A 26134-nucleotide genomic window follows, 5' to 3' on the forward strand; every position below is an offset into this window, starting at 1 on the left:
CGCCCACGTGATATAAACGACTGAAAATGGAATTATACGATATAATTACAGGGAAATGCTACTGTTAACACTCATCGCTAATGCTAACGCTCTCCGATAACACTCATGCTATTGCTAGCTGCCGTTTACCTTACCTTCGCGCCGTGGATGTGTTCAGCGTCCAGTCTCACTCCTTTTCGACAAAGAGCAGCTCCAGAGTTTCTTTTAGCATTCAGACCTCTTCGGTAGCGATGTTTTCTCACAGTACTGGCAAACAGAAGCAATGTTTCGAACTTGCTTTAAATGTGATTTCCGACTTCGTTTCTCCGCCTCTCCGCCCCGCCCAGAAGATCGAGACCAATGACGAGGCACGTCGCGCCCAATAACGACATACGTCAGCTGCATCCACCGTAAAGACGGAGAGAAACCTTAGACGTGGCGTACAGCCATGCGTACTAGCATGCGTCAGATGCATGGATGTATTCTGAGAGCTGGATACCGGACCGAAAAATGCGTCCTTTCAGTCTTATCAGAGTTGTTCGCCTGGCGTATAATTGTGCATAATTTAAGTCAGCACGGAATGAGATGTGCACCTTCATTACTCTACTGGCCTGAACCAAAATCATTACCTGTGTTCCTCCTGCGGGTAGCCCCACGTTTTTACTCGGTGCCACCATAGACTGTGGTGCCATCTGTCATAGCTACATAGATATAGGAAAGATCCGGTAGGTGGTGATATTGTCAAATAAGAGCTTCAGTGAAACTTCATTGTGGTTTAATACCCTTTTTTACTTTTCTTTTACAGTGTATGGTTTATACTTATCTCCACAGCTGTGGGACAGTAGAGAACATTATTATATCATAGATGTGTGTTAAGTCAATATAAAGCTATAGTAAAAGATAGTTCAGTCTGTCTTATCATTCATCATGTATCTATATTAAGAATCCAAACACTTCTGGATTAATGTTACAATGTGGTTTTGTGATTCACTCTCAGTCTTTGTTGTGATCAGATCAGTTATCACTTTATTATCTTCAGCTGACATTGGACTTACGGGTGCTTTTTGCAAGATCCTGGAGTAGGATGAATGTGAAAGAAGGAAAATGTTGTGAATTCACCCTCCCCACACAAACTCACACCTCCCTCTCCCTTGATATGAAATGACTTGATCAGGGGGTACCTTAGCGTTAAGCGTAGTTTGTGAAGGAGGAGAAAGGATTATTCATCCCACCCACTTAAGTCGCTCACCATTCCACTTGATCCAAGCGTTGAATACATCACAGAACCACATCTCTGAACCACCACCAGCGGGGTCATGTGCTGCATCTTCCAGCTGCAGCTTCGACTGACTTACTGAAACTGTTGAAACCACAGCATTTCCTGTGCCATAAGATATTTTTACTGCAGCAGAACTGATGCATCAGAGAGAGACAAGAAACAAAAGAGATATAATGCAGAAGAAACTGTGCTCATAGCAACTTGACAACTGCAATATCACCAGTGATCTGCAATTTTACTATAGTGTTAGATTGATTGCAGATAAAACAGAGTTAATTACTTTAAACCCAATGTAAAAATGTTGACAGAGGTTAATTTACATTCCAATTACAGCACCACCCATCCTGCTAAAATACCATTTGCAGAGGCAGATATCTGCCTCAATATCTTCTCTACATGAACTTGACTTTGTGGCAGAGCTATAGAGGTGACACATGCTGCAGGCAGGAGCACACTGAATTCCACCTTCAAGCCTGAAGTTGATTTAAGCAGAGGAGAAGTGTTTCAACATGCCTACGCTTGGAGCGGAAAGGCCTTGTAGAGACAGAGAGCTGCTCTTTTACTCTTTCTAAGAGTAGTGTAAGATCCAGAGAGGTGAATCATTCTGCTCAGGTAAATCATACTGTACAGTATGTGCATCCTCAGATACAACTTTCACTCATACAATGCAACACTGGGTCCTTGATACAGAGCTTTTGAAACAGGGGCTAAATATCCCATCACAGTTACTTTTCAAATAAGCCTCACACCCTCACAATATGAATTTGAAAGGAAGCACTATTCTAGACTGAAGCAGTAAAAGATCAGAGAAAGATACAACCAAACATATATTTCAAATAATTCAGCTCTTTCAATCCTGTGTGTTGTAGCTGCTCTCAACCAAGAGTGCATAACAGAACAGCTAAAGGAAAACACGAGTAATGGCTAGTCCAGATGTATTCCCAAATCTGAGCTTTGCAGGATCTTAAAGGGCAATGAAGCATTAAGGTCAAATCTTAAAAGTTTGTCCTCAGATAAACACATTTTGGAACACACACCTGGTAAGTCTGTGAAGTCTCAGGACTATGTTGAAAACTTTGTAAACATGCGAGGACTCAAAACATCTTGTTTCAGCTAAGTGACCAGAAGGACATTTTGGCCATTCCACCCTAAATCCTACTCTGGGGTTTAGAGTATCGCTGACCACACTTAAAATCTTTAACCCATAAAAGATGAAAGTGAGAGGCAAGACCCAATTAGCATTTTTTGGCCCTAATTAAAACAAAAAGAAAAGTAAAAATAGGAAGTGAGCATCTGCTATGGCTTTGGTTAGTCTTTGCCCCACCTTACATCACTATCTCCCAGAATGTTGACTGATTCAAATCATCTCGATGAACTCTTTTACATCTAAAAAAATATATATATTCTTTATTTATTGAAGTGGGCAACACTGAGATATCAACTAGGATTTTAAACTAATTTCCATTGGTTTCAACCAAGGTTCTACTGATTTAAATTTGAATTATTTGTTGAGATTAAGTTCACGTAGGATTAAACTGACTGGGCTGTAAACTTTGAATATTGTCATCTACAGTCTGCACTGCTGGTCCTCCCATCGGTCTTTCATGTGAACAGGCTGCTAACTGCTGGCTCCATCAGAGGACTCACTCTCCTCCCAGTGCACTTAAGGTAGCATGATTGGGTGGAGGGCATGGGGGTGGGGGGTTTATAAGGCCAAATGGCCTCATAGGATTAGCAGCACTGCCTGCCATTGTCAAGGCTAGACCCCAACTCCAATCACCTCTGTAATCTCCTGAGTTGTTCTCAATACACAACCACAACTGCTGGGAAGGGACCTGTTTGTCTGCTCTTCCATCCCCCCTGAGGTGCTTTGAAATTCTGCTCACTGTCCTTTAACTTGGACTGCAAGAAGAGACCAGGGAGTGAGTCTTTTATCCATTACAGGCCTCTTACATACATAGTGTGTGACTGGGATAGTGGTGACGACTACTAGAGTCTCATCTTAGTCTTTGGGGAACTATCTACAAAATCATAGCAGCTATTGTTGTGATTATTTTTTTTATTATTTCCTACAAGTCTCTCATAACAACAACCAGTCCGAAAAAAGTAGAACAAATCAGGGACAGGCAGACTAAGGTATTAGATGTGTATGTTCTAATTTAAATCACCATCATCATTCAGAGCCCTTTCAGTTATTTTTATAGTCTCTATATGAACGGAAAATACCAAACTGCTAAAAATGAATAAGTGTGTGAAAACAGAATACAGCATACCATTATTCAAAAATCCCACTATATGCAACTGAACAAAAAGACACCCACATCTACCCAGAGCATGGTGACTGAGCTTGTGAATTCACAACAAAGAGTCTCAACATCAGGTAATAATCTCACCTGCCCCCCTCAGTCTGCTCTGACTACACCCCCTTGGCTGTGTAGACTCCACCCTTTTGTGTAATAACCAATCAAGTTCAAGGCCCACACATTTCAAGGATAGAGACCCCTGATGTATTTAACTTCAGAGTTAGAACATCTGAAAGCACCACTTTGTCTCAAAACTTCAAGGATCCACTTGGTGCTGTTGCTGGTGAGAACAGAAGGACGTATTAAGATGCAACACTTCTCTGGTAAGTTTTTTTTCTCATTACACATTATGACTGGGTTAAATAAGCATGTGCAATGTGACAATGCACTGATGTTTAAAGAGGGAGACGTATACTGTGACTTGCTCTTTTTGGGCTGTAGGTAACCACTCTTGCAAGATGCATTTGACCATTATCAAAATGTTTGAAATACACATTCTTCATCTGCATTTAAACATGTGCAATCAAATTATTTTACTGATTTTGCTATGGAGATCCAACTAAGGATGAGCTAAGCCATTCTAATCTTTTATGCGTAGTATATGGATTCCCAGCAGAACAGAGATATAATGTCTAAAGTTCTGGATCTTTTGTGAGACTATCAACTCCTAAACTCAATACTGCAATACACCAGTCATATGTTCTATAAATACAGCTGCAGAACTGTTTACATGTTTATTTTTACTGTCTCCACAGACTCCAAATCAAATCTAAGCATGCCCCGATCCCCCCCAGCTGCTGACTCATACCAGCAGGGCTGCATTAGGATGACCCTGGAGAATGCTCATCTCTGGAAGTCCTTCCACAGCATTGGAACAGAGATGATTATAACAAAACATGGAAGGTAACAGTTGGCTACTAAATTAGGGATGTTTCCTGCTTTCTGAAAATACCAATTGTGCTTTGTGTCATTTATCACATAGACTACAACCTGTAAAAAATGGCCTGTGCTTGTTGCAGAGCAGACTTTTACTGCAGTTACTGTGTGGGGATTTATCTCAATTCCATTTGCAAAAACAAAAAACGTTTAAAAACGTTCACTGACTTGTGACTTTACCTCTTTGTTTCAGGAGAATGTTTCCACACTGCAGTGTCAGTCTATCTGGGCTCCAACCTTTTGCAAATTATGTCATAATGATGGACATGGTTCCCGTGGACAGCTTCAAATACAAGGTAAATGCATATTCAACACACACCATTCACTGTATGCATTGTTGCACAGCTCTGGCACACACACCACACACAAATTCATTTAGTACTAGACTTTTCAATTCATCGTTTCTCTGCATTTGTTGGGGATTAAAACCAACAGACTGCAGTATGTAAAACACAGCAGACATCTGCAGCCAGACATGGGCCTGCCCACTTTGGGCCATTCACCACTGCATATCAAAGCCTTTCATTGCTTCCTGTTTGTGCACTCTCGGCTGGAGGCCCAATCAATTAGCATCCCTCCTTATTCACAATCGGTGAATGAGGAGCAGTGGGCCATCCATACATTCAACAGCTCTTACATCAACGGATCTGGGCCCATTTGGTCGCAGATATTGCTTTTAGCACACACTTGAAGACAATGAGGTACATAATAAAAGGGAAAGTACTGTAGGGGAGCTCTGGGAGAGTTTGCTGTTTTTAGGTAGAGGTGAACATGTAGCAACAGTGACTTGATGATGACTTTCCTTCAGCAGAAGTGATCAAAAACAGAGGCACCCTGTGCATTGGAACACTGTGTAAATAGCATCCCTGCAATTAAGTTTTCATGCACTGCAGCTCTCCTACATTGCCCCGTGAGGAAAAAAAAACACATTTCATGCTTCACGAAGAGTTCTGATTAATCAGACATGTCCCGAGGTCTCACACTTAGTAACCTTGCATCACTCCCTCCCTCCCCCCGTTTATCTGTAGTGGAAAAAGGAGCAGTGGGAGGTCGCGGGGAAGGCTGAGCCCCAGCCCCCATGTCGGACATACATGCACCCAGACTCCCCTGCCACAGGAAGCCACTGGATGAAGCAGTCGTTGTCTTTCCTCAAGGTGAAGCTGACCAACAACACCTTGGATCAGCATGGTCATGTAAGACACCATCTTACTGTCTTAATCACACTCTGCTTTGTCTTTACTTTTCACTTCACTTGACTATGCATTTTGCTCACCCTGCTCTGTTTTCTCAATAGATCATCCTGCACTCCATGCATCGCTACTACCCCAGGTTTCACGTGATACAAGCAGACAGTCCTTACACCATCCGCTGGGGCCCCTTTCAGACTTTCTCCTTCCCAGAGACGACTTTCACTGCAGTGACCGCTTACCAAAACCCAAAGGTACAAACTTACAAGCAACATTAAACCAATGCAAATGTGATGATATTCCTGTTCACCAGACCCATGACAACTGTCTTTTCTTGCCTTTTTGAAGATCACTAAATTGAAGATTGACCACAATCCTTTCGCCAAGGGATTCAGGGAGGGAGGCACTCATTCCCACAGTAAAAGGTAGGAATTCAGGAGCAATTCTGAGCTACTTTGCCTGCTACACTGAATGAAACAAAGTCAATTTGTGTGCTAAACACTGTCATTTGTAAAACTCTATCTATGTTCATAGGTGTCGTTCAAATAGGAGCCCTCCTGCAAAGAGAGCCACATTGGACAGGAAAGATCTCTGTAGCAGTCCTCCAGGTAAGTTATTACCCATAGAGCTTGTATGAAATCACTCTAAAATCCTGCCAGTATAAGAAAAGTATTCCTTTAAACCAGTGTGCCAATGTCTGTGACTCATATGAGATCCTATTTAACACTGTATTTCCCTCTCAGACCTGCAGAGGATGCCCTCCACCTCTCAGTCAGTGCAGGCAGAGAAGAGCCAGGCCTCCAAACAGCAGTCACTGAAGAGGGGTCACCTTTCAGCCTGGGCTCTGGAGCAGGACCCATCTGAGAGCCTACACGCTGAGCCCCTGGAGCTGCACGAGTACGACTACAGCTGTGAGGAACAGATGGTGCCTGCATCCATGGCATACCAGCCCTACAGGTCTGATTTAAGATACCTAGGATGAGATAAAATCCAATGAGATGTAGCGTAGGGAAATAAAATATAGGCTGAGATGTAAACTAAATAAATGAGGGAATAATATCTGAAAAATCTGAATATATTTCACACATTTACAAATGTGGAGTATGACTGCTTTAAGATAAATAGACAATATGATAATGAATGAATATTAACCCAAACATCACTTTCTTTTCTCCAGATCTGTGGACTACACCAGATATCCATTCCCCTCCAGTGATGTAGATGCAGCGCACACCCTTGCCCACCATCCACCTCACCCATTTGCCACAACAGAACACAGTGCCCAGCAACATGCCTACCACCACCATGGCAATGCGGCGGACTGGAGCCAGTACCCGCTCTTCTCGTACTCCTGTTGGTGAACTTTGACCTTTTGCAATTGCAACATCAGTGATGGAGGATTAAGTCACTAAAGCCTGGAGAGAATGAAGAAATGCTGTTATTAAGAGACCAGCAACTAACTGATAGGCCACTCCTGTAGTTTGTGTTAAAAGTGTATAAATGTGTACAAAGTTTCACATATTTCTAAGACCTTATAGTGTCTGAGGTGTGTATTACGGGTCACAAACATGCTAGTTCAGCCTCCTCAGTTATCTGCTCAAAGCAGACGCAGTATGTGTTTTGAGATCTATACTGTATATATTGTCCTGCGTCCAGTCAGGGGAAATAAGTGTGAAATTTAATCTGGAGGTATGACAGAAACATAGCCATCTCTACTGTAAGGCACCATATTAAAGTATCAGAGGTTTTTTGAAAAAACTTGAAAAACAATATAGTATAAAATGCATCAGATAAGCCATACGGTGCCAGAATCAGGTTATATATCAATAAGTGACAAGACTGTATATTAGTGTCTCTATGCTGAGGAGATAAATAGCACAATAAATGGAGATGGATAAAAACGGGTCAATCTGTCTGACATACAGGTGTGTTTTCAGGTATTTTGACAAGAATTAAGGACACACAGCTAAGCTAATTCATAATGGGACGGGTTGTGCTGAATACATTTGAATGTGAGCTGCAAATCCATAAATAAATGGCAGTTTACAGACACGCTAGCAGCACTATGAAGCTTCATTTAGGCACAGCAGGGCTAAATGCTAACTTAAGCCTGCTGACATACTGTCAACGAGCAGGTAATATGTTTACAATGTTCATCATCTTAGTTTAGCACTTTAGCATGCTAACATTTGCCAATTAGCATTACACAAAAAGTACATTTGAGGCTGATGGGAATGACATTAGCTTTGCAGATAGTTTGTCATAAATTTGATCTGATGAATGTGTTAAATGACAAGCTAAGGGATCACCATGGTTATTACAAGCCATCCTGAGAGGGACATGAATGCCTGTAACAAATTTCATGGCAATCCAAACAATAGTTAGATATATGTGACTCAAAACCACAAATACTAATCTGCTGGTGGAGCTATATGAAAACTCCATTCATATTGACTTGCCAAGGTGCATCTATATTTCCTATTACCACCAACAACACATAAACATAGAGCTCACTATTAATACTTGAGCACACTTGAAATAAATGCAAACAAAGCTTTGTGACAAAATAATAACAATAATAAATCTTGAAAACAGCACTCTACAGTATATGTGATGTTATTGTTTCTGTTATCCACTGCTGTACCACAGCAACTAAAGCTATTAAATATCACAAGAATACTAAATATGTCATCAGCTGCATTGGAATCTTCTGAGCAGATGCATTACACAACAGCAGCACACTTAGAGAAGGGAAAGAGCGAGAATGATGGAGCAGTGAGAGACTGTCCTAGAGCAGTGAGTCTGACCTGATAAAGTGATGACAGTCAGCTAGTGTGGAATTACCATCATAGTCTGGCATAGTTTCCCCAGCAGAAGGCAGGAGCGTCTGTGCTGTAAATGTTTTACGAGAGACAGAGAGGGAAACCATATCTGGGACATTTATAAAACTTCAGGGAGCAGACACTGCAAAGGAATTTTCTAGAGCACACCAAGTGACATGTTTTTGTGTAATACACTTTTTTAACATCAGTATAAAAATACATAGATGTGTGCCTTTTACCAGAGAGGCAAGTGATGAATTGTACCAAACCTGAAGAAGGTATGGTTTCAGTCACCGCATTTCCAAAGAGCACCTCATTAACATCAGACATGCTGGCTATAAGGAAGTTTGAAATTGTGACTTTATGATTACAGGATGGGCATTTTAACCTCTCTTCCTGAGGTTGACTGGGTCATCTGGGTCACCCACATAGCTCATCCTGGATTCCTCTCACCTCGCTATAAAACGAATTATACAACACAGATGGGGTCAATTAGCGTGCTTGAGTTACAATTCCAGCACCGAAGGGCATGTAAGCATTTAGTCAAGGCTTTAATCAGAGCAAACCAATGTTATAAGATCTGTTCTTTACCTAAACAATACCATAAGAAATATGCAAAATGTGTCACTATGAGAGAAATATTTTACATTATCAAACATTTTTAATTTTATTAATTTTATTGTTATTAAAAGCACATCACTTTTTTGGGGGTGATCTAATTTTAGGAATAGTTGAAACATTTAATCCTGTCATCTGTAGGAAGACAGGTGAATTTAACTGGAATAAGGTGTATGGGTGACATACTATTCTTAGTCTGACTGTGCCTGTTACAACACTGATTAATTCATGGGATTACATCTTGTCCATCATGGTTACCTACATGGCTACACATAAAATAAATGTACTCTTTTCGCATCTTTACAGCCCCTACAGGGCATCTGTAAATGAGCATGCAGTATTTCTTGTTTGAGAGCTCAGTTAGAACTCACAAAATGACCACAGACAGATGCAAGATGACTATAAAGCAACACAAAACCACCACTAAAAACAATGTAACTGCAACCTCTCAGTCTGGGGGTCATATATAGGAAGAGTGGGGGGCCTTTTATCTGTCTGTACCAAGGGGGACATTTTCTCAAAATCCACCCATGTTACCAATAATAAAACACGTTCACACTGGTTGACTGGTGTAAACTTAACAGTGGCAGTATGCAAATGAATGTAGAATTATTATAGGCTTCACACTCATCACACATTTTCCCAATTTTGATGACCATTGTGATTAATCTGATAGTGCCATCTGAACTCTATATCTCATTGTTCATTGTGTGAGAGTTGATGCAGCTCTAAAATCATTGACAGCTCAGCAGGTTCTGCATCAGGCTTGAGAGACTGGGGATACAAATTCTGTCTGGGTCTTGTACAAAGAGACATTTTTCTGCACTAATAGAATCCAACCAAAAAACAAGCAACTTGCATGCTCATGGGTAGTGTTTTTGTAGCACTACAATATATTCAGCACATTTATTTTAGAGTTCTAATCCATTTGATTTCCATACGGGTTGCTGGTGGTATCGGCAAGTGCAGGAATAGCGGACCCTGCCACCACATTGAAATCTACTATATAGACTGAACGTTAATACTATAAATCAATGTCGATGTATGTAGATAATTTACTTTCATTTTTCCAAACATCAAAGATTCACTGTGCATTCACCCCCATGGGCCAAATACTCTACAGCACGGCAGCTGCCATGGCAGCTAGCTTGAGGGCGGTGGTGGTAATGGACTGTAGGAAGGCCTTCATCGACCGTGCCACACATCCATTTACACACACTGACTCACATATACACTGTGCCCTGAGGAAAGGTCAGACTCGGCAAAGTTTGATTCATTACGGTCATTCTCACTGCAGCCACCACCTATCACAGCCCAGACGAATACATCGATTGGCTTTCATGAAAATTTAACCTGGCGCATACACAACTACAAGGGACCATCATGATAAAATATCTGCAAAAGGCATCATTCAAAAACGTAATATCTAAACCTGAGAAGCCAAACAAACTGACTCATAAACAAGTTCTAACACTTAGTATTATAGAGTCTTTTCATAGTGTGAATGTGATATTTGAACACACACAGACAATCAATGCTAATGTTTATTAACCCAATAAATATGACAGGAATTAGAAGACCAAATGCATCCTCCACAGATCACAGTCACAGAAAAGAACTGGAATACTATCTTATATATCACTTAGATCAGTCGGATAAGACCTTCTGGTTGACATGTTTTTACTTGTTTGTTTTACGTTCAAAATGCCAAAGTAGATTTTGATGTAACTCATCAAAATATGCCTGTGACTTCCCAACTTTATCCATAAGTTATACACTCCCCCACAACCTTATAGAAGCAACACATCTTGCGGGTTATTATGATATACGATGGCCAGATAAGCAAATATTTCTAGGTTAGTACATCAGCAGTGTGTTTTGTATGAAGGGATGCATTATGGCATACAGACCATTGCTATCTGTGTAGAATGGTAGCATTCTACAGCCATGGTACAAGCATGTATACCCAAGGGTAGTACACAAGGGAACATATAGCCAGAGCCCACCTTTCCATTACTGGAAGCATCTGATCCAGAGTCATCAATATACTATCAGGACATACAAAACATTATGGTAACATTTTCAGGACCCATTAGCCCATACTTGTTATTTGTACCTGGTTTGAAAAGTGCTGAACCAACAGTCATGGGTCATGCCCATCTGAAACATTGCCCTTGAAAAGTTTTCCACTCCCCATCTCTAGGTCAGCTGACTTTCTTTTATTAGCACTTCATTAAAATTCATTAATTGCTTCCTTTCTCCTGGGCGCAGCCAGAATCAAAAACTGGAACTGTCAAAAATTAGAGCAGGAGCAACTGTCCTGCGCTCCAGATACACAACCTGTGACGCCAGGCTGCTGCAAACATGTCCACACCCACCCATCTGTGTTAAATGAGACAACAAGCGCATAGAGGACACCGGAGCGAACTTAAAGAAGTAGACGTAAATTTTATTTACTTGTTCTGTACATAAAGGGTCAATACCAGCACAGGTGTTAACCATGGGAAATATTAACACATGTAAATGGTATAAGAAAATAAAAGGCACAATTTTCAATTCTTAAGTAAAAGACAGGCTTTCCTAGAATATGAGAAGAGAGCACAGTAATACTGTTAATGCCTTTACAAAACAACTCAGAAGCATGAGAAAAGCGAGTTCACCTCAAGAAAGGAACTAATCAGGGTGTATTGCTTAATTAGTAGATTCCATTATGTTTGATGAGGAAAACCCACACTGGTTTGTTTGCACAGACCAAGAGGGGTTAAAATAAGAGAAACCTTTATTTAAGGAAATAAATGACATTAAGCAGCATTTGGCTGGGGAGGACCATCTCCCCAGCCAAGAGGTCATGCACAGAGGCAACCAGCAGGCATTTTTCCCTTTTGTAAATGTCACCTTAGGTACTTTTGTTTAATAACATCACTCATTTTAACAAAAATGCTTGATTTAATAGCTGACTACAAACTGACAAAATAAAAAAACAAAAAACAAAATTGGGAAACAACTAAAAGCTGCTCATTACTCTGAGTGAATGGCCGAGCAGTGATTCAAACAGAGAGCACTAGGCGGGGGGGGGACAAGTGAGCGAAATGGTTCATTTTTACAGCAGAAATCTAGGTGTCTGCACTGTTTTTAATCCTCGGCTCCTACTGGTCAAATAGAATTGGTTGAAGCACAGTACTAACAAAGACGCTTTCCACTACTCCGAATGAGTCTGTTTGCATAAAAAGAGTCAAAAACTTGTGCACAGACCGAATATTTAAGGAATAAAGCAGGCTGAAATCCTAAATTGACAGGAGTTAACATCACATTAAAAACATAAGGTTAGAGAGGGGGATTGCATGCACTAAAAGATGCATTTATCTTACTCTCTGAAAAAGGCATTAATGGGATCTCATTGGCTTGCTGAGACACTTCCTCCTTCCCTGACCCTACACCACTGAAAGCGGAGCTTCTCACCTCAGTGGAAAGCCTTTAGCCCAAGTGCCCACACTGTGTTTGCAGCTAGCCTTGTAGTCAGATGCTCGTGGGAAGTGCTGGCCAGGGCTACTGCCATTGCTATTTGACTTTTGGAAACCTGTTCAAAGCTTGGCACTCCTATGCAGAAAAGTTGAAATATATCTTCTAGTGCTTTGTGCTGTTGGCACTAAAACCTGCTAATCTCTAAGCAATGTCCATTTAGTTCAAAATGATGAGAATGACAGGAAAGAGAGGTACCAAGTAGACATGCAAAATTACCCCTCTACCATAAATCTTCTCCATGTCACAAAAAACCCCAACAAATAAACAAAAAACTAATGTTGATCATGTGGCACAACTAAGAAAAAAAAAAAGAAATCACATATGGCCGTGTCATGTCTTATTAACAAAAGATAAATAAGTCTCGTCAGCCAAACTTGTGCCAGGTTGGATGGGATTATGGGATCTGTAATGTCAAGTTACAAGCGAGATCTTCCACAAACCCATCTACTCTGCTTCCTCCTGGCTCCAGTCGCACATCACATACACATCAAAGAACTGTCAACCTGAATACCTCATGGCCAGTAAGTGTGTGTACATGTGTGTGCTTGTGTGATGGTTAAGGTACAACAGTGACTTGATTGTTAACATTTGACTGGCTGGTTAACTCCTCATAGCCTCAGTGCTCTCCCAAGTCCATAGGGACATTGCTTTTTCCCTACTTCGTACAAATATCCTCACATCAACAAAACAAACGCACACCAACACTTTTCTAAAGTCCCCAAGACTTCAAACATAACAAATATTCAGAGAAATCAAATAAAAAACAGACATGTTTTCTGTGATGTAATGTGGTAAATATCTACTGTGAACACACAACCACACACACGCACACACCTGCACCTACACACACACACGCACACACAAACACTCAAACTGATGCCCAGTGATCTGGAAATGAAAAGGACACTAATGCAAAAACACTGCCCAGCCTGGAACCAAGACACGGGAAAAGGGAACTGGGGAGAAGTGGGGTCAGGTTTTAGTTTGGATCCAATGTCCAAAGCTGTAAACAGTCAGAAAGCCTTGCAACGGTTGGCAACAACAGAGGGGTCGCTATCATGGTACAGCCCCAAGCAGGCAAGCACGTAACCGTGGTGACACTGGCGGGAAAAGGTGGAGACAGCCAGCAGATTCGGGTACACACTGATACTGGTGAGAGGCTCCGGTCAAAGGTCAGTCACTCTCATCCGGATTCTGGGGGTCTATGATTTTGACATGGGTGAATGGGAAGAGACCCCGTCGTCCGTTCACCTCTCCCTCCCACTGACCGTTGATGTTCATGCGTGTAACCTTGACGATGTCGCCAACCTGAGGGGAAAAAGGACAAGAGGAGTTACAGGAGGAGCAGGAATGATGTACTGTATGATTATATTGTTAGTATGTAAAAAAAATAACTATTACTAACTATTATTTCAATAGTCACAAGATATTCTTTTTGTGGCATCGCAAAATTTAAAAGGGCCACATTCTACTGAACCACCTTACAGTATATGTGTGCCTACATTTTGTTATGATATGAATGTAACTCAACCAGCCCATGCATCACAGGTTAAGCTCTGTTGCACTACAACCCACTAAGAAACACACTGAACACACACACACTTGGACATTTTACATAGATCAGAACGCAATATCCAAACAAGTAAATTCCACAATACAGCCACCATTCAAGTATCACCATTTCTATTAAAGATGAACATCTAACCACAGTACACCACTTTCTATGACATAATCAATGAAGCAAAGTGTGGTCCACTGTTAAGTCATTATATAACTAATCTGAAATCTGAAAATTTTCACATAACACACCTGCAGATAAAATGCCAAAAGTCAAAGAGTTAATCTGGACTTGCACCAGACTCTATTGTTAAGAGTCAAGATCGTGGCCTCGGGGGTGAAAAAAAAGCACTTGGCACACAACCAGTGTTTATTATTACAAAAAGCTGCTCCAAACAACACAACCAATGTATGTGTAAGCCTCCACAACATCCGGTACAACTGATTTATTAAAACACACTTAAAAAAAATCTCCACAGGCACTTTACAATGTTTTAAACAGATAACAGAGGAGCACAGAGCAGTCGCTCAGATGGGTTTGTGACACTGAATGTGACCCCAATCTGTTAAAGCCATATGTTCTTTATCAGGATTAGAAGGGAAAAGTCTCCATCATGAAAGCCATGATTGAAAAGTGAATGTGAGGGCACTATTTGTAGCTTGAGCTTCAGAACAACGCTTCAAGGACATCCAGTCCTAGACATCATCTGTAACAATAATCCTTTATGCCACTCTGGAATGACAAGAATGCTACTTGGTCATAAAAGCTTCTGTGAAATATGTCTACCAAAGAGTTATACATATGTATATAATAAAAACTTCCATTGAAAAATCATGTTTGAAAGAATCATGGTGTAATAAAATTAGATTACTATCACGCACATTAAATTAAAAAACTTACGGTGGAGAAGTCGCTGTTTTTACCTTTAAATTTCAATAAAGTTTGGATTTTCAGGTGTGGAATTACATCTCATTGTATTTAAAGGGGTTAACAGACAGGAATCTTCATTCAGAAAATGTCTGTTGTTATGAATGCAGACTTTGTTTAAAATTCTTAAGCATGTTGAATAACCCCATGTCAACTTAGAGATATAACTGGAATTACAATAAATCCTAACATATTCACTCATATTTACTGTGATCATGCAAAAGTTCAGGGGAAAAAAATCAGATTCATATCTAACTATTGTGAGAGCAGGGATGAAAAAACAGTCCAGTGCTGTGCAATAAAAACTTACACAAATAGCCTAAATATCAAACACATTGCATAGAGGACAAAATCAGATTTCATTTGTTGGGGAGTGCCTGTCTCTGATGTAAATAAATAATGACTCAGAGCTTCTGTTTCTTGAACCCCCGAGGCCCTAAAATAGCCACAGTACAAAACTCAAGGGTTTTTGCTGTAAGCTGTGACCTATTATGAGCCAAAGACAGACACAGATAGAAGAGACAAGATGAGACGTGGTATGGTATGTGTTTTCAGGGGAAAACGAAAATACAATACTAAAAGCTAATAGCACATGAGATACTAAGTTTTAACTCATTTCTTTTCCAGCAATGTGTATCTGATGGCTTTCTTCTCTCAGTTCAAGTAATTACAACACTGATTATTCATTAATACAGTAGTGCAGTCACTCAAAATCCTGCATTCTGTTCATAGTTTTGGAAACAATCTTCTTAGGCCCTGTCTCTTTTGTTTCCTGCATCCATTTCCAAAACTATAAAAGTGCCAAGATACTGTAAGATCAGTCAAAATGTTCTTTTAAAAAAGTGCTTTAACATTTAGAATTGTCGCAGACCAACAATGGACTCACAGTACCCCAGAACAGATGTAACTGAGTAAGGGTTTTTCTCAGTACTCCTGTTTTGGCACATGGTTGAGGTAAGGGGGAAGTGAGAAACAAAATCATCCCAGAAGAGCTGCAATTCTAGCTGCGCCACAATTTTACTAGTATTCAGGGGACCATAAACACACCCCACTTGCGATGACAACAGCATCTTTATTTCTTAATTGTAGCAAACAAAAATAAAAAGTCAAGCAAAAGGATTCATTCATCTAAATTAGGCCTCTGCAGCATCAGCTTCAGTTTGGCCCGTCTTAGAGCTACACACTAAATATTTAAGCCTGCATTGCACTTGCTGGAAAGAAACAGTACCAAAAAACAGACCTACAGCTTTAGAAACACAGCTTCTGTTCCCACTTTCAGATAGAGGGAAGAAACTAAAAACAAGTGGACACTAGTACAGTGTTCATTTCAAGCACAGCACTGCCGCAGTTGAAGTTGAATCAGGGCAAGTGCACAAAACCAAGCCATATCATAGTGGACACTATCAACCCTGACAAATTATTTGAAACAAATAAAAATAAATCCCTCTACAGCTGATCAACGATGTGTAAAGAAAGACTAGTCTTTGCATCCTTTAGATTCTTTCTACTATCCTGTTATATGTCTGTGGATAGAGCGGCATCAGTCTGAAGCTGTTGCAGCAGCACACATTTGAACACCCTCTCTTTCTCTTTCGCAGGATTAGCAAAATATGGAAGTTCGGATACAGTTTTCACAACAGCAGCACATTTGAGGTGTGGTAATGTAGCTGAAATGCTGCTGAAAAGGAGGAGAAATGACTAACTTATAATCTTACAGCAGCTCTGGGCACCAATGCTCGCTTTCGCAGTTGACATCTTTATTGTCATTCTGCTTTTTGCTTGCATGTTAAGAATAGGTTCTAACATTTTGACAGAGGTGTAAAGAAAGAGTCTAAATTAACTGGGCTTTATATAGGCATTGCTGATTCAATACATAGTGCCCAAATCAAAACAAGGTTAAAATGAGTCCTTGCTATGGCAATAATTCTTGAATCAATACTTTTTGGGCGCACTAAATTGGGAAACTGCATGTGAAGAAGCCTATAACTCCTTTTTACAAGGAAACAAATGTATGTCGTAGGTCAGTATATTAGAAAACAGTCTCCGGCCTGCAACCATAGCTCCATACACTTCACTTTCCCACTGAATTATCACAGAGAGTAGCATAGTGTAAGTACTAACTAAAGTTCAGTTTCAGTTTCTCTCTCACATGCTTGCTTTGCTTGACTTAGTGTGATTCTCTCTTTCTCTGTTGCCCTCTCTCTGTCTCAATTTGTAGAGTTGGTTAAATGAACAATTAGTTATCGTCTTTATTAAATGGAAGGTTCCATCTCTACTCAGTGCAGCTGTTGACAAAAGATGAGCAGTGATGGGCAACGGAGGATGTAGACACTGGGCAGCTGACATGTCTTATCAATCCACACATCACAGTGTCAGTTTGAATGAGCCATTAGCATCTGAATCTCCTGTGTTAATTGTTGTTATCAGTTGCCAATTATTAAAAAAGCGACACAAGGGAGAGAGCAGAGAAGACAGGAATAATGTTGTTAGATGGAGTTGTCTAACCTTGAGCAAGAATACTGTGCACCAGGTTTGCTCATGGCCCAAATTTATACCCTCATTGGTGTACAAAAGTCACAGGGGCAAGTGTATCACTGTGCTCAGCTGTAGCAGCCTGCATTACTTCCTACATCCAATGACGTGCTCTGGTGTCAGCGAAAGGCAGCAGAGGTAGGCCAAGATACCATTCATTTTCATCTCTCCCCTGAGGGCATCACTATGGCTCAGCCTGCTATCAGAGCGCAGCTTTTTGGAGCCTCAACTATATATGTGAAGTGCACACTGAGCATTAAATCACATGCTTCAACATGTTACCACTGTCAAAGCAGATCTGTGTTAGCCAGAGTGCACTGCTGAGAAATGCAACACAGCTGCGAAATGCAACAGTGCTGTCGCCTGTTTAGCAGCTAGGTGGCTAGCAAAAAGACTGAAGCCACTGCATGCAGGAAACTACTGGTAGAATTGGGGCTACAACTGAGCATCAGCGGAAATGAAGTCACAATAGTGTGGTTAGTGTTACCACAAACCCACCAATCCTCAATTCACAGCAGCCAATGGGTGTTTTTGGCTGTTTTTTCTTGTGATGTCATTACAAAAAACATATATCACAACATGGTGTCAAATAGACATACAACACACATCTCCAACACCTGCTCCTCACCCAACCACATCTTAGAATCAGTGTCTAACTGTTAAACACCAAATAAATGTGGCTGGCAGTCATTCATCGTCAATGAAGGCTGGCAACAAACATCAATAAAAAGCAAATTAATATTAAAACCTGAAGAAAGGGTACAGATTCTCCTAAAGACCTTAAAATCTAAGCACATTTGCTAACTGAAGAATGAATAGGGATGATATGGAAAATAGCTGGGTATCTGATGCACAGCTTCACACCCCACCCCCTGACAACACAAAACAGCAAGTGACTGGAGCTGCTGCTGTAGCAAGAGCACAGTCTTAAATGCTAGAGGACTGGAGAGGCACCACAAGTTATCTTAAGACACTTTCACACATAAACCAACAAGGCTGCTGTGGTAACTCTGTAGGCAGCACTGGTGTTTTCCCCTAGCCTCACTGCTAGTTACTGACAACTGCAATTTCAATGCAGAGTACATTTAAACATTCCAAGAAATGGTGCAGTGCTAGAAATTTCATGCTTTAGGTGTGAAACAGACCATTTCTATCATTAGTTTAATTATTATTTTAGTTTAAGTGTAAGGACTTTTAGATGTGTTCTTTTCTCACATTTGAGACATTGCCAAAAATACAGGGTGAAAATAAAGAATTATAGAAGAATGTTATCTCATGTAATTGACTGTCAGCTTGTTTATGTACTTGACCTAGGAATTTTACAACTTCTCCTACTTGGGGATCTGTCTGATTCTGTTAACTTCTGAGCTGGTGTCATCTGTAGCAGATGCTCTCACTAAAGCAAAATACTTCTGCACTACAAACTTCTACTATGCTTCAATTTTAAAAAATGAAAACTGGGGTACTGAATGATACATGATCAATGGTTTAGGCAAGGATGAGCTGGATGCCAAGTGCCTTTTGTTGCACAATACAATTGCACACATCATCTTGAATATTTTGGAGGAAGTGTTCAGTCAAAATGAGGCAGTGCAGCTTTATACTGTGTATACTGCTAAAAGTTGGGTCTCAGCCGCTTACTGCATGATGTTGCACTACATATGAAACATAGTACTAAACAAAAGATGTACAGCTTACGTGAGAAAACAGTAAGGTGGATTTCTGAACCAAAAGTCAGTTAATTCAAAGTCCTACACTAATTTTCTCCCCAGAATTCACAAATACTTGACCAACTTCATAAAGACCAACTGGTTCAGTGCCGACTGAAATACCTCATCTCTAACAAAAGCAGCATTTTATTAAAGCGTAATTTGAACAGCAGGTGAAGTCAATGTGCTCCCCTGGAATGGGAAGGAGGAAGACAGGAAAGATAAAGAGAACGGATAAAAGGCACATTTTAGATAAAACAGAAGGTATGAAATGAAAATCCATTTTACAATACCTCTAGAGCAAGAGCTGTCTTATCATAGGCACATGGCACTCGTCTCTGAATGGCCTTTGCCATGACGGGGCCGTTCTGCATGGACGGTAGAGGGGTGATAACCGCTCCAGGTGTGCTGGGGGGCAATGGTGAAGGTGTCTGGGGCTGAGCGTAGGCGTGGACGAGGGCGTGGGAAGGCTCTGGGATCCCGTAGCTGTTGGAGTTGCGAGACCCATGGGAAGGCTGGCCAGAGTGGGGCGGAGGTCGTACCACTTTCTCAACGTAGGGCACGGGGATCATCCCGATACGCCCCTCTTTACTCTTGGCACTCCACCACTGCTCCTCTGGCTTCTCCAGGATGATCAGGATCTCCCCCTTCTTGAAGGGAAGGTCCTCTGCATCGCTGCCAGTGAAGTCGTATAGAGTCCGCACATACTCCAGGTTCTCCTCTGGGCCGCCCATGGGCTGGATGGGAGCACACACTGAGCTTGGGTACCTTGGGAGATCACATCAATGAGGCAAAGGAAGGAGATAAAATGTGGTTACCATAAAAAGTAATCTCCTGTCAAGAAGATAACATGGAAATTCTGAAAAACTAAGGGATTTACATAATCAGTGACAGGAGTCACTCAAACATCACATATTTTTTGTTGAATGGTGTTCAATAAAAGCTAATAATAGCTGAAACTGCCCATTTTACATTTGTAAAAGTGACAAAGGCTTAAATACGAGCAATCTTAATAAAAATGCCACATACACTATGATATAAACACACTTTGTAGCATGTACAATCAGAGCTGGAGGACAAACACATAATACCTGGCTAAAGTTGTGGTTATACATAAGCAAACACTGCTAATAAACTACATAAACCTACAAACCATATTAAGTTTTAGCTGGTGATTGTTTATTTATCCAATCTGGTGTCTTGGGACACCATAGGGCCTTAATGAAAACAGTAAACTGGAAGTGTGATCGTGCTGGTGTGTCTATCACTTTCAAATTTGGCAAACTGAATGCTTCATAGCATAACTGCGGGGTACTGCAATCTTACTGAAAGTGGGTTAGTTCTGATAAAAACAGATGGCCTGGTTAACCTTAATCACATGGTCTTTTACAGTAACGCATTCCAGTGAAGTGTTACTTTAATCATGCTTTAGCTATATCCTCTGTCATCTACAAATGTGTCAGTTAGTAGAGGGGTGACTGGGTGACTTCCCTACCTGGGTGCTGGCTCTATCAGAGTGGTCGTGTCCAGGTAGTGGATTTTGTAGAACTCCAGGAGAGCAGGGAGGTGGTCAAATTCTTGATCGCCTATTTTAAACCTCTTGCTGGGCAAGGAGTTGATGATATAGTGAGACACTTTGGAGTTTTCAGATACTGACAGCACGTAGTCGCCGGGGCAGGTCGACGAGTCTCGAACGAGAAACATGCCATGTCTCTGTCCTTGTAACCTATTCTGTGCCTCTTGTCGTGACACGGGTCCAAAATACCAGGCGGACCGATCAGACGAATCAAACCGAGCAGCTGACATTTCTGTTCAAAAATAAGTTAGTATCAGTCTACAAATGAGAAAAAGAAAATGATCAAAACAAACTAGACAATAAGTTATAACGTGTATGCGTGTTGGAATTAGCCAATCACAATCACCGCAAACTGGAGGATTTGGAAGATGCAGGGCAGGGCATTCGTCGCCCTGTGAGGTTTTTCGAGTGATTTCTGCACAGACGCTGCAGGCTCCGTAGACCTCTTGTGAAAGAAGCAAAACAAAAACAACAACAAAAAACAAAAACAACCTGACGTTTTCAGAGGCAGGCTGCGACTGGCTTGATCCAACTTTGGAGCATAATGTGGTTCCTGTGTTCAGCAGTCAATGGCTGAGTGATTGTTGGAGCGGCCAAAATAGAAAAAAATAAAACAACTTCCGACAAACATCGACGGAGGCCGAAGCAACAAATGATCAATGAAGCTTCCCCTTTTCGTTCCGCCTTCCGAGAAAACACCAGACTTCTGTTCTAATAATTTATCTCCTCCACTAAGTGTCAGTTGTGAGAACGGAAAAGGTGGCCTCAGTTTTTCATCTGATAAATCCTCATGTCCGCAAAAGGCTGCCAGTTGACGCGGGTCGGAAACGAAATGATTACTTGGTATCTTCTTGATCTTACGGTAAGGCACGCGTCATGGAAATGCGTTTTTGAATCCCTTTCTCGAGTCGGAGCAGACTTTTAAGGCAGCACAGCAAAAAAATGGCGGCCCGCAACACGTCTTCACACAAAAAATTATTTCAGCAGCAGCGGCTTGTCTCCTGCGCGTGCATCTCAGGACCTGGAACGTTATGCTGTAGCTCTCGCGTGCATTCCCGACCGCTCACGAGGGATCTCCGGCTTAACGATTCAATATTTTATACTTTCCCTTATTTCTGCTCGTCCCCCCCTCACCCGAGCCACCAGAAGTGCGAGTACGAGACCGAAAAATGGCGACGGGAGGGCAGGTCCCGCTTTCTATCTGCACGTCACTGACGCCTGGAGGGGGGTGGGAGGAGGTAAGGTGGTGGGCGGGATGACGAGACACGGACGGCCCCACACCCCCGTGCAGAGAGCGAAGTGTCAATCATGTTTCCATGACACAGCTAGAGAACTTTTTTTTTTATTTTTTTAATGAAAAATGATAAAGCAGTGAAATACATTACAGGCCGATTTCTAACAGCACCCCAACCCTATGCTGTTTTTGCCTATTCTGCGCAGTCCTATTGATCATTATCGTTTTTTTGAAACTTTAAGAACTGCCATACATATCACTTTCAATTTACCTCCTGTAGCATTATTATGATAGAACTTATATCAGCATAAAAGATGGGGTAAACCTCAGATAACCATATGCTTCTATGTCTTACATCCCAGCCAATATTGAAGAAATATTCATATCCTTAAGGAGAAGCAATACCAAAATGTAGAAATATTCCATTACAAGTCCGGCATTTAAAATGTTTTTGAGGTAAAAATACAGATATTATCAGCAAAATAGATAATCTACTTCAAGTATCAAAAGTAGAAGTACATGTTTAGTCAAAGATGTTATGGCCATAGATTCAAGATCAATGGAGTAGATGGTGCCCAAGAATAAGTCAGTTTAATTTCACTATAAGCTGATGGATGACAAATGAGTGACTGTAGACTTAATCGTTACAACTGATGACAGTTTTGCGCCTGATCATGTCTGATGACTCAAATCCTATCAGTCATTACATCATATTAAACAGGAACAAGTTCTAGTGTGAATCTGCTGTATTTATGATGTGATTTTCTACATTTCTACTGTGACTTTGTGTGAAGTTCATATGTTTGAACTGCAAAGTACAGTACATTTGCTCAGTCAACAGCTATGTAATATCACCAGTAAAAAGTTTTTTTTTTGTTTTTTTTACATACTTCCCTATTTTCATTTCCTGTTGCTCTTCAACTTCCCTTCCATTCAATCTCATAATAAGTATTATCTGGCACAGAGCTGTGACACATCGATTTGGAACTCCACAACCTACCCAACCCACAACACAATATGCTGAAAGGGAGAGAGTGAATTTAAATGCAGGGGACAGTGCCTCCAAAGAAGCCTTAATAAAGAATAATACAAACAAAAGACGCCGTTGGAAAACACTGACTGCCACGACAAGGCATCCAATGTGGTGGGATGACTTCTGCTCGCCGATGACAGCAATACATATAAAGAGGTAGTTCTGTTCCTCTGGTTATTGAAGTTTTCAGTGACCCTGCCTCATGAGGCTGCAGCTGGCACAGAGCAGCTCTCATCACTGCAACGCTGTCTGAATTTTAATAGATTTGCACCCACTGGGTCTTACTGGCTAATGCCTGCCAATTCCCACATTTCCACAAAGACGCAGTGATGCAACAAATTGAGAGGAAAAAAAAACCTAACAGCATTTCTTCCTCCTCAGAAGTATAAGTAAAAAATACTGATATTTATAGAAACAAATTGTTCAACTCTACATTTTCACAAAAGACAATTTAACCATACAGTTTGTTTAGTCCTTTGTTTTAACCATATATTTTGGTTTAGTTACCATGACATGATGACAGCTAGTCATTAAGGTGGATTTTTTTTTGGGAGGTGATAATTTGGACTTTTTTAATTTTGCCTTTGTCACTATACAAAATACACAAATTCCATGCTGAATAGGACATAAATAAAAGTAAAGCCCATTTCTGTGAAGTTTTGGAAGTGAGGCTATGGTAATTTATAGTATGTACCTATACATGACCTGCTGATGAACATCTGAAGGCTGTGAATGAAGGGGTGTTTCTTCAGAAACACCTCCATCTAGTGGGTACAAGCAAGAGGAAATAGTCCAGTCAGTGACACTAATGTTTTATACCTTTTTTTAGACTGTGTAGATTGTTGCAGGCAGATTAAATGTTACATAAATTGACAGACACAGGAGCTGTCAAGCACAGCTGTAGCCCTGAGCACATCTGCCTGAGTACAAATGCATACAAGGATACCTTCACAATCCCTGCTAAAAGACATAAGGGTATCCCGCTCACTCCTCCTCTGAATTATCTAGGAGGAAAATCTGTGCCCCTCAGGCACAGGACTGCCTTTCTAACCAGCACCCCCTGGCTACCGCTGCTGTATTAAGAATGTGCCTCATGGGCTGGAGTATATGCAAGTAACTGCATTGTGTTAGGCTCAACTCACCAATCAAAAAGGCATAACCACTCATTGGGATTTATTTGCACAAAACTACTCTTGGTTTCAATATTATTCAATATATTTTTCAATTTGTGTTATTTAACTGTCAGTTATGGATTTAGAAAATGAGTGGCCATGAAAACAAGAAAAGGCAGATGTCTTATACAGGTTTATGCTGAGGTCATGGTAGCCCAAAATGCTGCGGGTAATTCTCCATTAGAGTTATGAATTTGAATGGACACCTGCTCACTCAGTGGTTCACCTGCACAGAGGTACTTTCAGTAAACTGAAAAGGATAGGGCTACATCTTATGGAGACATGATGATATGGATTTGCAGGATGCAAGGAAGTTGAGCTTTGAACTGAGCGCTGAGTGGTCATTTTAAGCCTGCTGGGTGAGACTGGTGGTAAAGTCACAGTTATTGCTGGAGATGTTGCTGGAAAAGTGAACGTGTAATTTCAGAGCAGTGCAGGTGTTTTGCAGATGAGCACAGGAGAACTGGCACTGAGAGGTGCAGTTTGGAATTTTATGATTTTCTCTGGAACCTTCCAGTGAAGTGAATAACATAACTTCAACCTCAGTCGTTCTATCTGCAATAAATATCTTGCATGAGCCAGTTAGATCAGACCCTATGTGCTAAGTATGCAGAGATGGATTACCAGATAATCATTTGATTAAGGAACGAATAGATATTTCCTCTTAAAGGTTCTAGAGGTAGAGTATGCTAAGCCAGGTTAATTCCAGGAACTGTCTGCCCCACCTGGCTGCATGCAGTTCTTAACCTGCCCTATGCTGTTGCACAACTACACACTAAGTTTTGATTCCTGTTATGAAATAAGGCCAGGTGCTTTTAAATTTGTTTACTTTCACATGACTGTGCACCATCCCACTGATAAATGTTTACATGACTGCTAAAGCTGCTCATTGCTGAGGGCACTGAATTCATCAGTACTACACAGAATGACAGGTCATTTGTTTCTACATTTTATTCATGTATTTATTTATTAATAACAGTGTAACTGAATCCTGACCCGCTGACACGTTTATGAAAGAAACAAATTCTTTAAAACCTGCTTAAACATTTTAATATGATCTTAGGATCATTTCATTGCTTTTTTTGCATATAATCCATGCTAAAAAAAGTTGTGCGAGATCTGAATCATAGACTTTTCCTTGGAAAACATGACATATTCTAATAATGTTATTTATAGCACGTATCAGAACAGAAGTTACAAGAGTGAGACACAGAGACACAAGCAAGCAACAATTTCACTCCTTCCTCAAAGTTCAATTTGATGTGTCTTGTGATTACGGTTTAAATAACCACTTCCTCATAGTTTTAGCTTAAACTCTACACAAAACAAGTTTAAACTGCAGATTCTTTGCAGCAAATGTGCGTTCAGAGGCCTCAAACCAGACTAATATTCCATTTCCACACATATTAGAATCTAGGCGATTTTATTTTTGTCACTTATTTTCATGCACACAGCTACTGGAGAGTTAATGCAGGCCTATAGTAGTGGGACTGACAACTCTTCAAGTCAGAGAGGGACTTTTGAGGTGTTCAGGTAAGCCACTATTGAATTTAATGCAGAATTTGCACTACATACTATACATACATACGTGTGTATGTAAGCACATTATGTTGTTCACAGAACCAACTACTACAGAATCTAGCACAACCCCTTCAAAAAGAAAAAGAGAGTGTGGGAAATGTGGCTTATGAGTCAGAAAAAAAGACCATGTAAGCAGACAGACCTAATTAAACAGGTTTGTTTCAAA

At 40.8% G+C, this 26134-nt stretch overlaps 2 protein-coding genes across 2 annotated transcripts; one reads left to right on the forward strand and one right to left on the reverse strand.

Annotated features, from left to right (window-relative positions):
* The first annotated feature begins 138 nt into the window (after positions 1 to 138).
* Positions 139 to 12961, forward strand: LOC108879265 (T-box-containing protein TBX6L-like). Its single transcript, XM_051072805.1, has 8 exons — positions 139 to 4464; positions 4691 to 4793; positions 5526 to 5690; positions 5792 to 5938; positions 6033 to 6111; positions 6219 to 6292; positions 6436 to 6641; positions 6835 to 12961. Exons 1-8 carry the CDS (start codon positions 4259 to 4261, stop codon positions 7043 to 7045), a joined length of 1191 nt encoding a protein of 396 aa, XP_050928762.1. The 5' UTR covers positions 139 to 4258; the 3' UTR covers positions 7046 to 12961.
* Positions 11553 to 22135, reverse strand: crkl (v-crk avian sarcoma virus CT10 oncogene homolog-like). Its single transcript, XM_018670481.2, has 4 exons — positions 21295 to 22135; positions 20868 to 21180; positions 19666 to 20140; positions 11553 to 13954 (listed from the first exon to the last, which is right to left on the reverse strand). The coding sequence occupies exons 2-4, from the start codon at positions 21176 to 21178 to the stop codon at positions 13820 to 13822; spliced, it is 921 nt and encodes a 306-aa protein (XP_018525997.1). The 5' UTR covers positions 21179 to 21180; positions 21295 to 22135; the 3' UTR covers positions 11553 to 13819.
* Between the last annotated feature and the right edge of the window lie 3999 nt (positions 22136 to 26134).

Source organism: Lates calcarifer, linkage group LG9 (assembly GCF_001640805.2).
Source record: "Lates calcarifer isolate ASB-BC8 linkage group LG9, TLL_Latcal_v3, whole genome shotgun sequence".
In the NCBI taxonomy this organism is placed as follows: domain Eukaryota; kingdom Metazoa; phylum Chordata; class Actinopteri; family Centropomidae; genus Lates; species Lates calcarifer.

Bases quoted from the DNA above. Each gene is read 5' to 3' on its own strand.
- LOC108879265 (XM_051072805.1), top strand. From the start codon at position 4,259: ATGTTCTATAAATACAGCTGCAGAACTGTTTACATGTTTATTTTTACT. The intron at 4,794-5,525 runs GTAAATGCATAT...GTTTATCTGTAG, and splicing joins TGGACAGCTTCAAATACAAG to TGGAAAAAGGAGCAGTGGGA. The intron at 6,293-6,435 runs GTAAGTTATTAC...TCAGACCTGCAG, and splicing joins TCTCTGTAGCAGTCCTCCAG to AGGATGCCCTCCACCTCTCA.
- crkl (XM_018670481.2), bottom strand. From the start codon at position 21,178: ATGTCAGCTGCTCGGTTTGATTCGTCTGATCGGTCCGCCTGGTATTTT. The intron at 20,141-20,867 runs GTAGGGAAGTCA...TGATCTCCCAAG, and splicing joins CTGATAGAGCCAGCACCCAG to GTACCCAAGCTCAGTGTGTG. The intron at 13,955-19,665 runs GTATTGTAAAAT...TTTTCCCCTCAG, and splicing joins AGACAGCTCTTGCTCTAGAG to GTTGGCGACATCGTCAAGGT.